At 38.7% G+C, this 13,470-nt stretch overlaps 1 protein-coding gene across 1 annotated transcript; it reads right to left on the minus strand.

Moving 5' to 3' along the window:
- Positions 1-1,913: 1,913 nt before the first annotated feature.
- On the minus strand, positions 1,914-4,720 carry Neurochondrin (neurochondrin). Its single transcript, XM_017632086.1, has one exon. It carries the CDS (start codon positions 4,421-4,423, stop codon positions 2,252-2,254), a length of 2,172 nt encoding a protein of 723 aa, XP_017487575.1. The 5' UTR covers positions 4,424-4,720; the 3' UTR covers positions 1,914-2,251.
- Positions 4,721-13,470: the final 8,750 nt, after the last annotated feature.

Consider the following 13,470-nt stretch of genomic DNA (forward strand, 5'->3'; position numbering starts at 1 on the left):
CTAGAGACTGATGTCTAGAACGTACTTAAATTATGAAGGGGACCCTTTTCCACTCTATTGAATGGCAGCAGCACTGAAAGTATTGGTGAAGACTAACACGAGCCCTTGTCGATGACGATGGAGTCGATGTCCCACAGCCTGACGAAGGTACGAATAGCGATTACGTGGCTGAAAAACAACAAATCAGCTGGAGCTGACGGCGTGCCAGCCGATCTATTCAATGGTAAGGTGCATGCATCAACTCTTGTGCAGAATTTGGGCAGATCAACACATCCCCGGCGACTGGAATTTAAGTGAGCTCTGCCCAATCCACAAGAAAGGCGGCCTCGCCTTTTGCGCCAACTACCGCGGCACCAGCCTTGTAAGCATCGGTTACAAGGTCTTATCGAGTGTATTGTGTGGAAGCCTGATGCCCACCGTCAATGAACTGATTGGACCTTATCAGTGTGGCTTTAGACCTGGCAAATCCACCATAGACCAGGTATTCACAATACGCCAAATCTTGGAAAAGATCCGCGAGAATAGGATCGACACACAACTTATTTGTCGATTTTAAAGCAACTTTCGATAGCACTAAAAGAAGTTGCCGGTACGCCGCGATGTCTGGATTTCTTCTTTTCTGATTTCTTCATTCTGATTTTGGAGAAGGTAATAAGAGCTGCAGAACTGAACCCTCAGAAATAGTTTTGTCCAAGAACGTCGGTAAAAAGGGCCGCAAAGTTTGTTTAGCCCTTTCCAAGTTAGATTGGGAAGCAAATTGATTGGGTCTGGTGGTCAACGAGGACAAGACAAAGTATTTTCTGTCATCAAATAAAAAGTCAGTGCATTCGCGCCTTGGCACCCACGTCACTGCTGACAGTTATAATTTCGAGAAACACCGATAATAATGTCAGCTTGGAAATCCAACGCAGAATTCCTCTTGCCAATAAGTGCTACTTTGGACTGAGTAGGCAATTAAGGAGTAAATTCCTCTCTCGACTTACGAAAGCCACACTCTATAAGTCACTCATCATGCCCGTGTTGGTGTATGGCGCAGAAGCACGGACATTGACAACATCCGATGAGGCGGCTCTGGGAGTATTCGAGTACTCCTCTTTTGGCCACTCACGATTTGCGATCGCTTTGAGATAAACTGTTGCATTTGTATATCTGTATCTTACCGATTGGTATACGGCACTTTTAAGCATGTGGATAAGGCCTGTCGAAAGAACCAACAAAAAAAAAAAAAATCTTAAAAATTTCATTGGTAAAGTTTAGACATACTTAACCATGTATTTGTTCAGGGTGGTTTTTGACCTTTACTAAATGTTTAGACAGTCCATACAGCATTATTTATAAATTGCTTATTTCGCAGTTTTTAATGTCTCAAATATTCTTTAGTAGATACATCTGCCTTTATCTAAATCCGTTTAATCCGCCAAACATTTTATGACTTACGTACATATTTCCGTTGGCGAAAAAATAACGCTCACTCACAAACAAAATGTAAACAAATGAACTAAAAACAAAATCTGTCATAATACTAAATTATTCCTCTTACTAATTCATAAACATTTCTACACTTGTATGAATGTAATCAGTTAAATGCAAGCAGCTGTACATTTGTGTCACAAATGACGCTTTTGTAGCAATATTGCACAGTCGACGAAACGAGGAAAATTGTGAGTGGGTGTAAGCCAAAGAAGATGTACAGGCATAGTATGCATGTATGCATGTATGTATGTATGCCTATATGTATGCAAAACAACATGTACCAGCGAGATGTCCAGAGTGGAATGTATCGATAAACAACATGTACTTGTACTATGTATATACATATATACATACGAATACCTACGTACATATATCCCAAAGTTGCCACGTCCAAAAGCAAAAATAAGTGAGATAAAATAAAGAAAGCAGCTGCCTGACAATTAATTTATTAATGGTTTTTTTATTTTTATTTATTTCTTATTTTTATTCTTTTGCTTTCGTTGTTTCTCCTCCTTACAAAGTCGTATTTTCGCTTAAATTATGTATAAAAACCAGTAAATACAAATACAGTTTATGCGAAATAAAGTCCAAAAATACAAAAAAAGCATTCTTTTTTTCTTTTCAAAAAAGTTTCTTAATCTTACAATGGTTCCTCATTTTACTTATACTAAAATATTTGTCTGTTACAAATTCTCAACCCTACTTCCTTCAGTTCATTTAATTAAAGTGAAGTGAACGTCTGGATGCTGCGCCATGCGTCAACTGTCATTGATTTTATCTAATCACCGAAAAGTTTCTTGCCCAAGTCCATCATTCGGTGATTGCGGCAGACACGCAGAGCATCGGCCTTCTTCAACACCGCCACCACTGACGGGTTCACTTCGACCAATTGCGAAAGTAAGTCCTCGTAGGCGGACTTCACATTGGGTGGCAGAGTGCCAATTTTGACCTTCTTCAAGGTTTGCACGATGCCCTCAGCCCAGCCTGACTCGATGGCGAACTCCGACAGCCAAGGTACTAAGGCGAGCACGCCGCTTATGGTCTGCATGCCGAGGAACCACAATTCCGTTATCTCCATCCAGTGTTCTTTGTAAGCGATGGACACCACCAAAGCGGTAGGATCATTCGACTCATCGATGTTGTAGGCGTCCCAGAGAAAACGAATTGTGGCCTGAATGTAACGGCAGAAGGAGAAATCATTCTGCTTAACGCGTTTGGCCTGCTGTTTGAGTAGCAGCAAGCCGAGCACGGCAAGGTGTCCGTGCATGACCAGATTGTCGGGTGTGTCCTTCAGTTCAGGAAGATTCTCTACAACAAACTTAAGTACGTTGGCAAAGAGTGGTGAGTCTTCGGCCAGTTTTGGCTCCAGCACAGTCAAGTTCATTAAAATGTTGCAAAGTGAAACGATAGCTGCGCGTGCGTCCTTCATCTCTTCCAACTGTTTGGGTGTAGGCACGGGGTCTGGCTCATTCATGCGCTTCAGACGCTCGGCGCGTGGTATTGGTGGACGCTTGTAGTGTGCAATGGTAAAGTAGAACTCGATTTGCTCCAAGAGAACTTCATCTTGCTTAGTGGAAAAGAGAACTTTACGTGCGTCATCCTCAACAGCCAAGTGACAAAGCGCCGGTAACATGACGCGCAGCACATCAACGGGTGGCTCGCCTTCGCGTGTTCCATTGCGCCAAGCCTTCAAGTCATGGAATGACTCGTTGCATACCTTGAACATGAATGGGAGAATCTTGTAGATTGCTGGGCGCATAGCGGTCGTTTCTTGTGCCAGCCAAGCGGAGAGAATGCGCACAATAGCGCAGATGAAGGCCTTGTCGCGCGGACTGCCATTATCCTTGATCTTGTCTTGGGAGACGCGTGTCAGCACGGCCAATACCTGGTTGAAAGCGCCCTTTAGTGCTGAGTAAGTAGTTTGCTTTTCCTTGGGCTCCAAGTCAATTTGATCGTTGGCCATGTGCTCAATGCACAGTTCGAGGATTACGAAGCAGCAAGTGATGAGATCGGCCCGCTTAAACGTAGTCTCCAGCTTTTTTTCGTCCATCTGCATACGAACTTCAATAGCAGCTAGTTGGAGAATGGATAGGAAGAGTTGCTTTTGGTCATCCATGAAAGCCCATTGTATACCGAGAACTTGCAATGTGGTCGCAATCAAATGCAAGGCTGGCTCTCGTTGTTTAGGGCCGATTTTGGCCTTCAATATGTCACCGACGGCCTTGAAAATACTCTCGGGCCAGATTTCACCCTCGAGTGTGTTCACAATGACGTCACGACGACACGTGATGAGTATGGACGACAGTATACTACAGAGTTCGTATTTGCGATCGCTGTTTTCGGTCTCCATGTCAAGGGCTATGCGCTGAACGAGTGCATGGAAGGGCTTTGGATCGTCGGTCCAGGAGGCGGTGCCAAACTTGTTCACCAACAACACAATCAAATGCAGTGCCTCGTCAGTTTGGAAACTTTGCGCTGAGTAGATTTGTGACATTTTGGGTATTGCGCCTATGGTGAGTAGCGCCTGCTGACCGGGCTCATAGGTGGCAATGCTTTTGAGGCAACTGTACGACTCGCTCACAACAATCAAATTGTCTTCGTAGTCATCGTCATCGGCGGTTTCAACAATCTCCAGCAATGTGGGTATAGCTTCGATCATATCCTTGTGTGTGGCCAGTTCTTCTTCTTGGCAGAAGCAGGTGAGTATGGAAAGCGCTACACTCTTATAGACCAGAGGTGGGCAATCGTCGGGCAGATTTTTGCCATTGAGCAGCTTTTTGAGAAAATTGAAACCGATTGCTTCGAAGAGCAGCTTCTTAGCGGCTGCAGTACAATCCTTGCCCTTTACTAGCTTCGTTACCATGAAGAGGGCAGCAAACTTTTCGGTATCGCTTTTCGTGCCTTTTAACATGGCCGCGCACTTCTTGATAGCTTCCGGTATATCAGCCATTGCGATTGATTTTAGTCACTTTCTAAACTTTTCTTAGCGATCAGTTGAGCGTTTTTCGCACTTTCTCTGGGCGTTAGTTGCTATGCGTGTTCACTGTCTATTCCACATATGCGCTATCACGCCTTTTAATAAAGTTTGTGTATGTATATCTGGGATTTGCGCTATATATACATGTATTTATAGCGTCTATTTTCACTTTCACCCACGATTTTCCCGTTTCAGTTCTGAAAAATTCGAATTTTCGTTGTTCCGTTCGGGCCGACGCACTCTCGCCAACTGATCTGCCCGAAACGTTCTGGTGCAGATCAACGGCAGCCCGTATGTATTGGAACAAGCCGAAGCAATTTTCGGCTTAGGCATTTACGTCGTCCGCCACCTCCATTGCCGCCTATGTCGACGTTCTGTTAGCGCGTAAACCGCTATGTAGCCACTTCCTTCCATGGTGGCTGTCTTTTTTTTATTGTTTCTGTTGCATTTCGCCACTCGCTGCCTACTGGTATACCTACACATTTTTATTTTTAACAATATTTACATACATAAATTCGTCGGTATATACAAACATACATAAGTACGTACATATATGTATATATACATTAGACTGCATTACTCCCCATACAAAAAAAAAAACCGGCACTGTTTTTCCACCAGAATTATAAAATCTATTACATTTTAAGACTTTCACCGAAATATTTCGGAAAAATATTAAGATTTACGTGAGCTGAACCGAGTCGAAAATATCTCCAAATATTTTTAAAAATTTGCATAAAAAAAAAAAAATTTTCAACGGAATCGCAATAATGAGATTTTCGATGCTATTTTGGTCTTTCTTCATCCAAAGACTGGTTTAAAAAAAGACTTTAATAACACACCCTAAACCTTACGCACTTAGACTTATGAGGCATCATTGAAAATGAATTTTTTCACCCTTTCAATTTCTTTGCAAATAGCCTCAATCAAAGTATGAAAGAGGAAGGTAAGAAAAACGAGCCTCATTCCATGTTGAATTAAGATGTGTTGGTATTTGATAAAGAAAAAATTGGGACGTGAATGAGTTTTTTGCAAAGAAATAAAAAGGGTGAGAAAATACAATTCCACTGATACGTCAGAAGTCTATATCGGTATAGTTTTGGTCCAGTTATTAAAATTTTTCTTAAACAAATCTTAAAAAAAAAATTTAAAACAGCATCAAATACCTCATTATTATGATTCCGTTGAATTTTTTTTTGAATATTTTTATGCAATTTTTTAAAGCTTAAACTGTTTTGTCATCTGAGGGGATTTTTTCCTAAAAATCCTTTAAGAAACTATTTTTATTCATAAGAACTTTTATTTTTTGAGGTATTTTCCAATGAGTCAAGCTCACGTAAATCTTAATATTTTTCCGAAATATTTTGGAGGAAGTCTTTAAAAATAATAAATTTTATAATCCCGGTGGAAAAACAGAAACTTTTTTTTGGTGGTATGGTCTAATATACATATATATATATATGTATATACTATGCATGTGTAAATGAAGAATAGCTACAAACTGTGTAGCTCACCATACAAGAAAATAAAATTTCGAATTTAAATCAAATTCAAATGCAAATTCTAAACGGATCGGGAATGGTCCCAGGTTGTGGAGCAAAGGCAATCGCATCATCGTTCGCCAAGTGTTGAAAGCGCATACATATGGCTTAGATGTGGTGGTCCACGTCAGCCGTGCGTTCTTTTGGCTTCTCTCTGTCTCTCCGAAAATGCAAATGCTCTCCTTTACATGAGTTGATGTTTATATTTAGCGGCTGTGTTTTGAGTTATTTTTTCATGATTTTCTATTTACATTTTGGAAAATTTTCTTTACTTCTATTTTCTGTTCTCTATTTGCGTCGCATATATTTATATGCAGAAATGACATATGCTCGCACACATTGCACCGTATGCAAGTATGTAAATTAGAGTGGTCCAAAATACTTAAGTAAAGTCGGAATTTTATTGCTCTCAACCACTAGGATGCTCTATATAAAAAAAATATTTAGAGGTTGCTCAAAGCGCTCAAAGTTTTCCATGTATTTTATATGGGGAAAAAACAAAATTTCGTAGAAATGGTATACAATTCTGTAAAATCAATATTTTTCTATCGGAACCACGCTTTTCTTCAGGAGACTTTCAGTAATAATACCCGATTGTTTATTAAACCATCAAAGGGCCAAAAAAAATGCAATGGGGGACCCATAAAATATAGTTAGTATTAGAAAATGCCAAAATAAACAATGGGGTATTAATGCTGGAAGTCTCCTGAAGAGAAACAAAGTTTTCCGATCGAAAAATCTTGATTTTCAAGAATTCTGTACCATTTCTACCAAACATCGTTTTCCCTTCATATACATAAAAAAATGGACACATTTTAGTACATTGAGCGGCCTAGAAATACTTTTTGATATCGAAAGAAAACAGGGGTATAATTTGTTCGATATAGAGTAATTCGAGGTGGTGAGGGCATTAAAATTTGTACTTTACTTTTTTTTCATATGCGTTTTTGGACCACCCTAATGTACAATTATGTACATAAATACATACAATAGCATGAAATAATGCATCTGCATGAACTTTTTGTGGTATTGATTTCACCTAAAGTATGGCCTATCAGCTTACGTAGAGAAATACTATTTCCGGCAAGGCTTTTGAGTTAGTGATACCTCTATTATTGATTGCTTTTCCGTCGGTTTAAGAAAAAAACTTTCTCCTGATATTCCTAAATACGAAAAATATAATAGGTCTGCCGTTTTATGAAGCTGGTATTCAGTTAATCAAGCAGATTGTCTCTAAGTAAAAATTTCTAGGCTAAGGTGTAAAACAGACAAAAAAAATTAAGAAAATTCCATAGAGATTCCTTTTTGATTTTATGTGAAAAATCATACTGAACGTATTAATAAGAATGGGGCATATTTATAGTCAACGTAAAGTCGACTCTAAAGTTAGTATCATCTTTTCAACATAATTTTCAATGGATTGTCAAAAAAGCTGTAACTAACTTTGAAGTCGATTTTATTTCGACTATGAATATGCCCCAATATCTTTTAAAAATCATAGAGAAAATATGTTTGATTGTATCATTTAAAAAGAAACAGTACTTAATTTTTTTATACGTTTTCTTGAATTCGTTGAAAATTACGACGAAACGTTCGATAACGGACTCAGGCTGATCGACTTCGCCGGGGTCCGAAACATGGTAAAATGTAGTACTAATAATAATAGATTGGCGCTTACACATATGTTAGTGTTTGGCCGAGCTTTTCCTACGATTTGTGGCGTGCGCCTTGATGTTGTCACACAAAGCCGAGGGACCTATAGTTCTACGTCGACTCCGAACGGCGATTGTATTTTAATGAGAAGCTTTTTTCAAGGCAGAAATACACTCGGAGGCTGGCCATTGCCTGCCGAGGGACGAAATTTTTTGCGATATTCCTTTGACCAGGGCTTGAACCCGCGCGCAGCGGAGTGGAAGTGCGCACTGCCTACCACTACACCACAGCGGCCGAATATGTAATACTGGGTTCCAGCATAAAAAGATCCAATAAGCTGCATGGATGTCTCCAGATCGAAAAACAAGAAACCAAATCGATCATGTCGTGATAGACGGAAGGCACGCTTCCCTTGTTTTAGACGTATGTACACTCCGAGGGCCTTGTTTCTAGTGGCGAATCCACGGGGGGAGGGGTGGCGGTGGTTGGTTGGGTGTTAAAACCGATTCCAGCCGTTTCCGAGAAACTTATGGATATACATATGCATATGTATAAGAATTGCTCGTTTAAACTAATAAGAATAGGGTACAAAAGTTCCCGAAAAGCTGCAATCACAACAGACGGCCAATTTATTCGCAACTCGGCTCTCACACCTGCCCTCCCGCCATATGCGCCAACTACCGCGGAATCAGCCTTCTAAGCATACGTTACGAGGCCTTATCGAGTATCTTGTGTGAAAGACTGAAGCCCAACGTGAACACACTGCTTGGGCCTTATCAGTGTGGCTTTAGACTTCGAAAATCCACCATAGACCAAGCACACTCCAACCATTTGTCGATTCCAAAGCTGCGTTCGGCAGCACGAAAAGAAGTTGTCTTTATGCCGCGATGTCTGAATTTGGTATCCCCGCGAAACTAATACGGCTGTGTAAAATGACGTTGAGCAATACCATCAGCTCCATCAGAATTGGGTAGGGCCTCACTGGTTGACTGTAAATCGGTACATTTTTATAAGGTTTAAGTTTCATAGTACTTGCTTTTAATTTGACAGTTTTATTCGCGTTGGAAGTGGCTCATCAAAAAATAATTTGAACGAATTCGTTGAAAATACGACATTTTCGAGATCAAAAATCAAATTACAATTAAAGATACCAAAAACTTCTGATTTTTCTCCAAAAATCAATTGATGGATTTCTTCAGCTTAAACTAACGGAGTAAACTGATCGTTAAAAAATATAATTTCGCACCAGCTTAAGAATGAGTATCTTTACCTCAAATAGACAAAAAAAAATCGGGTTAACAGAAAAAGATCGCGCGAAACAATTGGAACACGATTATCCATAATTCAACGAATGCGACTTATGACAAGACTTCAACCTTCTCGAGTTATAATATACAAGATTCAGTTAGATTAAATAAATTTAATAATAAAAATTGCACTCATTTACTTTACGCCAAAGTTCTCAGCAAATGTGGTATTTTATAAATAATAGCTGTAAAAACATGTTTCAAAAGTTGAAAGTTTTAAGCTAAAAAGAAACCGGGTGATATCCTCTTAAAATTAAATTTATAGAAGTTGACAATGGGCTATGTAATGATGAGATAATCGAGGCAGTCTGGGTCATATGACCTCAGAAATATGCTGGAAGGAGCGCTTGCACAAAGTGTTAACCCATTGTATAATTTAATAATTTAAACCTTCAGTAAAGTTTTGGTTGGTTTTAATAAAAGTTGATTATTGACAGGTAGCTTTAAATCGGTTTGAATCCAATGATGTGACTAAAGGTCTGGAAGTCATCAATTTACGAATGTGTCCTATTTGCGTCAAATCGAAAAGTATACGGTATTTATTTAAAACAAAATTAGTAGAGATGTGCAAACAGTGGAAAAACATAAATCATAGATAAAGAAGCAAAGCGAGTGGGTCTGGTGGTGGGTCGCGCCTTGGCACCCACGTCACTGTTGACAGTTATAATTTCGAGAAAGTACGTTTATTTGAGAACCAGAATTAACACCAATAATAATGTCAGCATGGAAATCCAATGTAGAATCACCCTTGCCAACAAGTGCTACTTTGGAGTGAGTAGGCAATTGAGAAGTAAAGTCCTCTCTCGTCGTACAAAGATCACACTCTATAAGTCACTCATCATCAGTGAACGGACTTTACTACTTTATTGGTAGATCTACCCACATTTTAGATATATTTTATTTTCTACCTATTTTTACCAACAAAGGCTAAAAATGTACCAATATTTTCCCGAAAGAAAGCAACAACATTTAAATGAACGCAGTTTAAACATATTTTATCATGGAACATACCTTAAATAAATATGAAAAGTTAACTAATTTAAGAGTGAAATTGCATCTCTATGCAATTCTATGTTTATCGAAATATTTTTCGTTTGCGAAACGTGTTTTTGTGGCAGACTGCCAAACGAATGGTGTGCAAACTTAAAGCATTTCAAAATTAATTTTAATCCAACAATTTTGAAGTGCAGAGTAATTATTTGCTTTAATGTAAAACAAGGCCAGACTCAAGGCATCCGTGATCGAATCAAATTCGAATCGAAATTCGCCTTTTCAGTTCAAAACGTATTTGAGAGAAAACAGGTGTTATTTTGTTTCATTCGATTCGAATCGTGTTTCACTCGATCACTGATACCATGCTGCTTTGGTAACACCGTCTTACCTGAATTCGGTTTCCTTTATCCTAAAAGAGTAAAAAATATCTAATATTGCTGCTTAAAAAAAATACCAACTTCTACCATTTTTTTGTACGTAAAATCTACCAATATTAATTTTTTGGAAGTCCGTGCACTGCTGGTCCTGTGCTGGTATATGGAGCGGAGGCATGGACAATGAAAACATCTGATGAAGAGGCTCTTGGAGTTTTGGAGAGAAAGATTCTGCGAAAGATTTACTGACCTTTACGCGTTGGTGATGGCGACTATCGCAAACGATTTAACGATGAGCTGTATGAGCTTTACAATGATAACTAAATACATAGTGCAGCGAATTAAAAAACAGCGTCTCCGCAGGCTTGGCCACATCGTTCGAATGGACTCCGAGGCTCCAGCTCTGAAAGTATTCAACTCAAATTCCGCTGGTGGTAACTAGAAAAGGAAGAGGAAGGCCTCCTCTGCGTTGGAAAGACCAGCTGGAGAAGGACTTGGCTTCACTTTGCATTTCCAATTGTCGTCAGTTGGCACAGAGGAGAAACGACTGGCATGCTTTGTTGAGCTCGGCCGAAATCGCTTAGGTGGCTACAACACCTAAATGAGATGGGAATTTACGATTATGATCCAAATCAATGGCGTATTTTTATTGATGTATCAAAAAGAAGCTTAAAAATGGTATTGCTGTATCGTGATAGCAGCAAAAAACCGGATCCGATCATGTATGTAATTAGGATGAAAGAGACGTATGACACAATAGAGTTTATATAGTGTGTATCACTATTATACGCCACCTATAAAATCCTAGCTCTTTACCTCGACCGAGCTATGTCTTTAACATTTAGGCATAGAATAAACAAGATTAATTAAAAAGTTTTGTTCCAACTGCTCCCACTATCTTAAAATGGCAGTCTTTAAGTTTTTAACTGAACCAAATTTTTTATTTTCGGCATATACACGTCTGGAAAATGTTCCCCAAATATTTTCAATCGGGTACAAGTCCAAAAATGTTTTTGTTCGCAGACTTTTGTGGATGGCAGCATTGTCGTGCATAAAAATCCACGGTCTTTCTATATTTTTCTCTAAAAATGGAAGAAGACTGCTCTCGAGTACTTCAATATACTCTGTACTACTAATTTTGGAACTTGTGAAGCGAAGATCAAGTGTTCCCTGTTTATGAAATACACCATCACTGAATCACCCCCAAAGTTTCGTTTTGAAAATATGAGAAGTTCCTTTCTCAAATCCCTCCAATACCCACGGCAGCCATCTGGTCCGTCCAAGTTAAACTTCTTTTCATTAGAAAATATAACCTATTTTGAAAAAATTACCGAGTCCCAGGATGTATTTAAATTATATTGAGAAAACTGAAGCCGTGCAGTTTTATGACGTGGTTGTAGCGTTGGCTCTTTTCTCATATTAGCTCGCACAATACATTCTGATTTATTTATAAACCGCCAGATGGTAATTTCGGATAAAGGCTTACTGCAAAGTGCCGCGAGTTGAGTACAAGAAATTGACGAATTACTCGCTTTGGACAAAATCAAGCATTTTTTTCCGTAATTATACGGATCATGTAGATACCCTGTAGGGAAACCCCGAACTGGTGAACCAAATTTGTAGTTCCGTGCTAGATCTTTATCGCCAAAAACGAACCAGTCCGATAGTAACTAGATCGCCACCAGTTCAAAAGCAGCGATATGTGGTACTTGAAAAAAACAATTTTAGAAATCTATATCTAAAATGACGAATTTAGAACTGATTCAAAACTATAGAAAAAGGGATGCAAAACGAACTAGATCTCATCTGGCGAATTTTGAACTAGTTCGAAACTTCTGAAAAAGGGATGCTGCGGGGGCTTGTTTACTTTAAATAGATTTTTGCTTGGCGGGTTTTTCGTTCAAATACGCTTTCAGTCTGCACGTCGCAGATGCTTTTTCATAGTTTGGTAATACAAAACTAAAATTTGTTTTAACAGCTTAACAAAAGGGGTGCAAACCGAACTAGATTCCATATGTCGAATTTAGGACTGGTTCTGAACTATAGAAAAGGTAATGCAGCGGGGGACAATTTCCAATTCCTATGACATCGTCGTGTTAAATTTGCCAGTTGTTTGCATGCAAAAGTAGTAGTGGTTCTAAATGTACTAGAAGCGCACCAGTTCAAAACTAGAGATTTTCCCCACAGGGTAATATCTAATAACGTACCTTGTTCGACGAATTTCTTTTGAAATGTCACTAATATTCATACCAGTGCGCTTGAGAGCGGAAATTTTTCCCTTTTTTTCATCGGATAGACGCTTTCCACGTGGCAGTGTAGGTAAGCTTAAAGAATATAAACGTTAGAAATTAATGTGTTCAATGTGCGAAAAGAAATAGCGTGTTTTTAACAGCGTCAATTGCACTTTAATTCTGTGTATTTGTTTTTGCCAAAATGTTAGCAACATAGCTCGGTCGAGGTAAAGAGCTAGGATTTTTTAGGTGGCATATAATAGTGATACACACCTNTGGGATAATCGAGCCAAATGCAATCAGTATAGCCAACGTAATTGGCCACAAAGAGATCAACAAGTGGTGGTCAGTTAAACGTTGTTCGTTGTTCGAAGATTATGCTGCCAGATTTATGTACATATTAAACTTGGTATTGTGAAAAATTTCATAAAAAGATTGGTGCGGGTCAACAAAAATGCTTTAGAATACCGGAATAATGTTGCATTTCCGAAACTATCCACTGAAAAAGTTCTCGAAGGAAATTTAATCGGATATATTAAGAAGTAATATTTCCAAATTATTCTTACGCGCAAAAATTTATTTTCGATAGGAGTACTTAATATACTTAAATACGAAACTTCTGAAAGATTTATATTTGAGAGTATGAGGGCCAGAGTAGCCTATCTACAAAAAAAAAAAAAAATTAGTAATATGAGAAAGAAGGATCTATAAAAATTAAATGCGGTCTTTTACTAAAAAGTTCATTCCACCTACGTGAAGCTACATATATTAGTAAAAAAATAGTAAAAGGAGTGGCCTCCGCCTATTACCGTTTCGATGCTAGGAACGTATTTTAAGGTGCACCCGAACTTTTTTGGAAATGCTAGTGAGGCTACTCTGGTTTCATTTCAAACGTTGAAAATGTTACAATATAATTAAACG

The sequence above is a fragment of the Rhagoletis zephyria genome, unplaced genomic scaffold (genome assembly GCF_001687245.7).
Source record: "Rhagoletis zephyria isolate East Lansing unplaced genomic scaffold, Rhagoletis_zephyria_1.1 Rzeph_scaffold_09617, whole genome shotgun sequence".
Lineage (NCBI taxonomy): Eukaryota > Metazoa > Arthropoda > Insecta > Diptera > Tephritidae > Rhagoletis > Rhagoletis zephyria.

What these genes read in the sequence shown, in the direction of transcription:
- Neurochondrin (XM_017632086.1), bottom strand. Translation starts at nt 4,423, where the DNA reads ATGGCTGATATACCGGAAGCTATCAAGAAGTGCGCGGCCATGTTAAAA.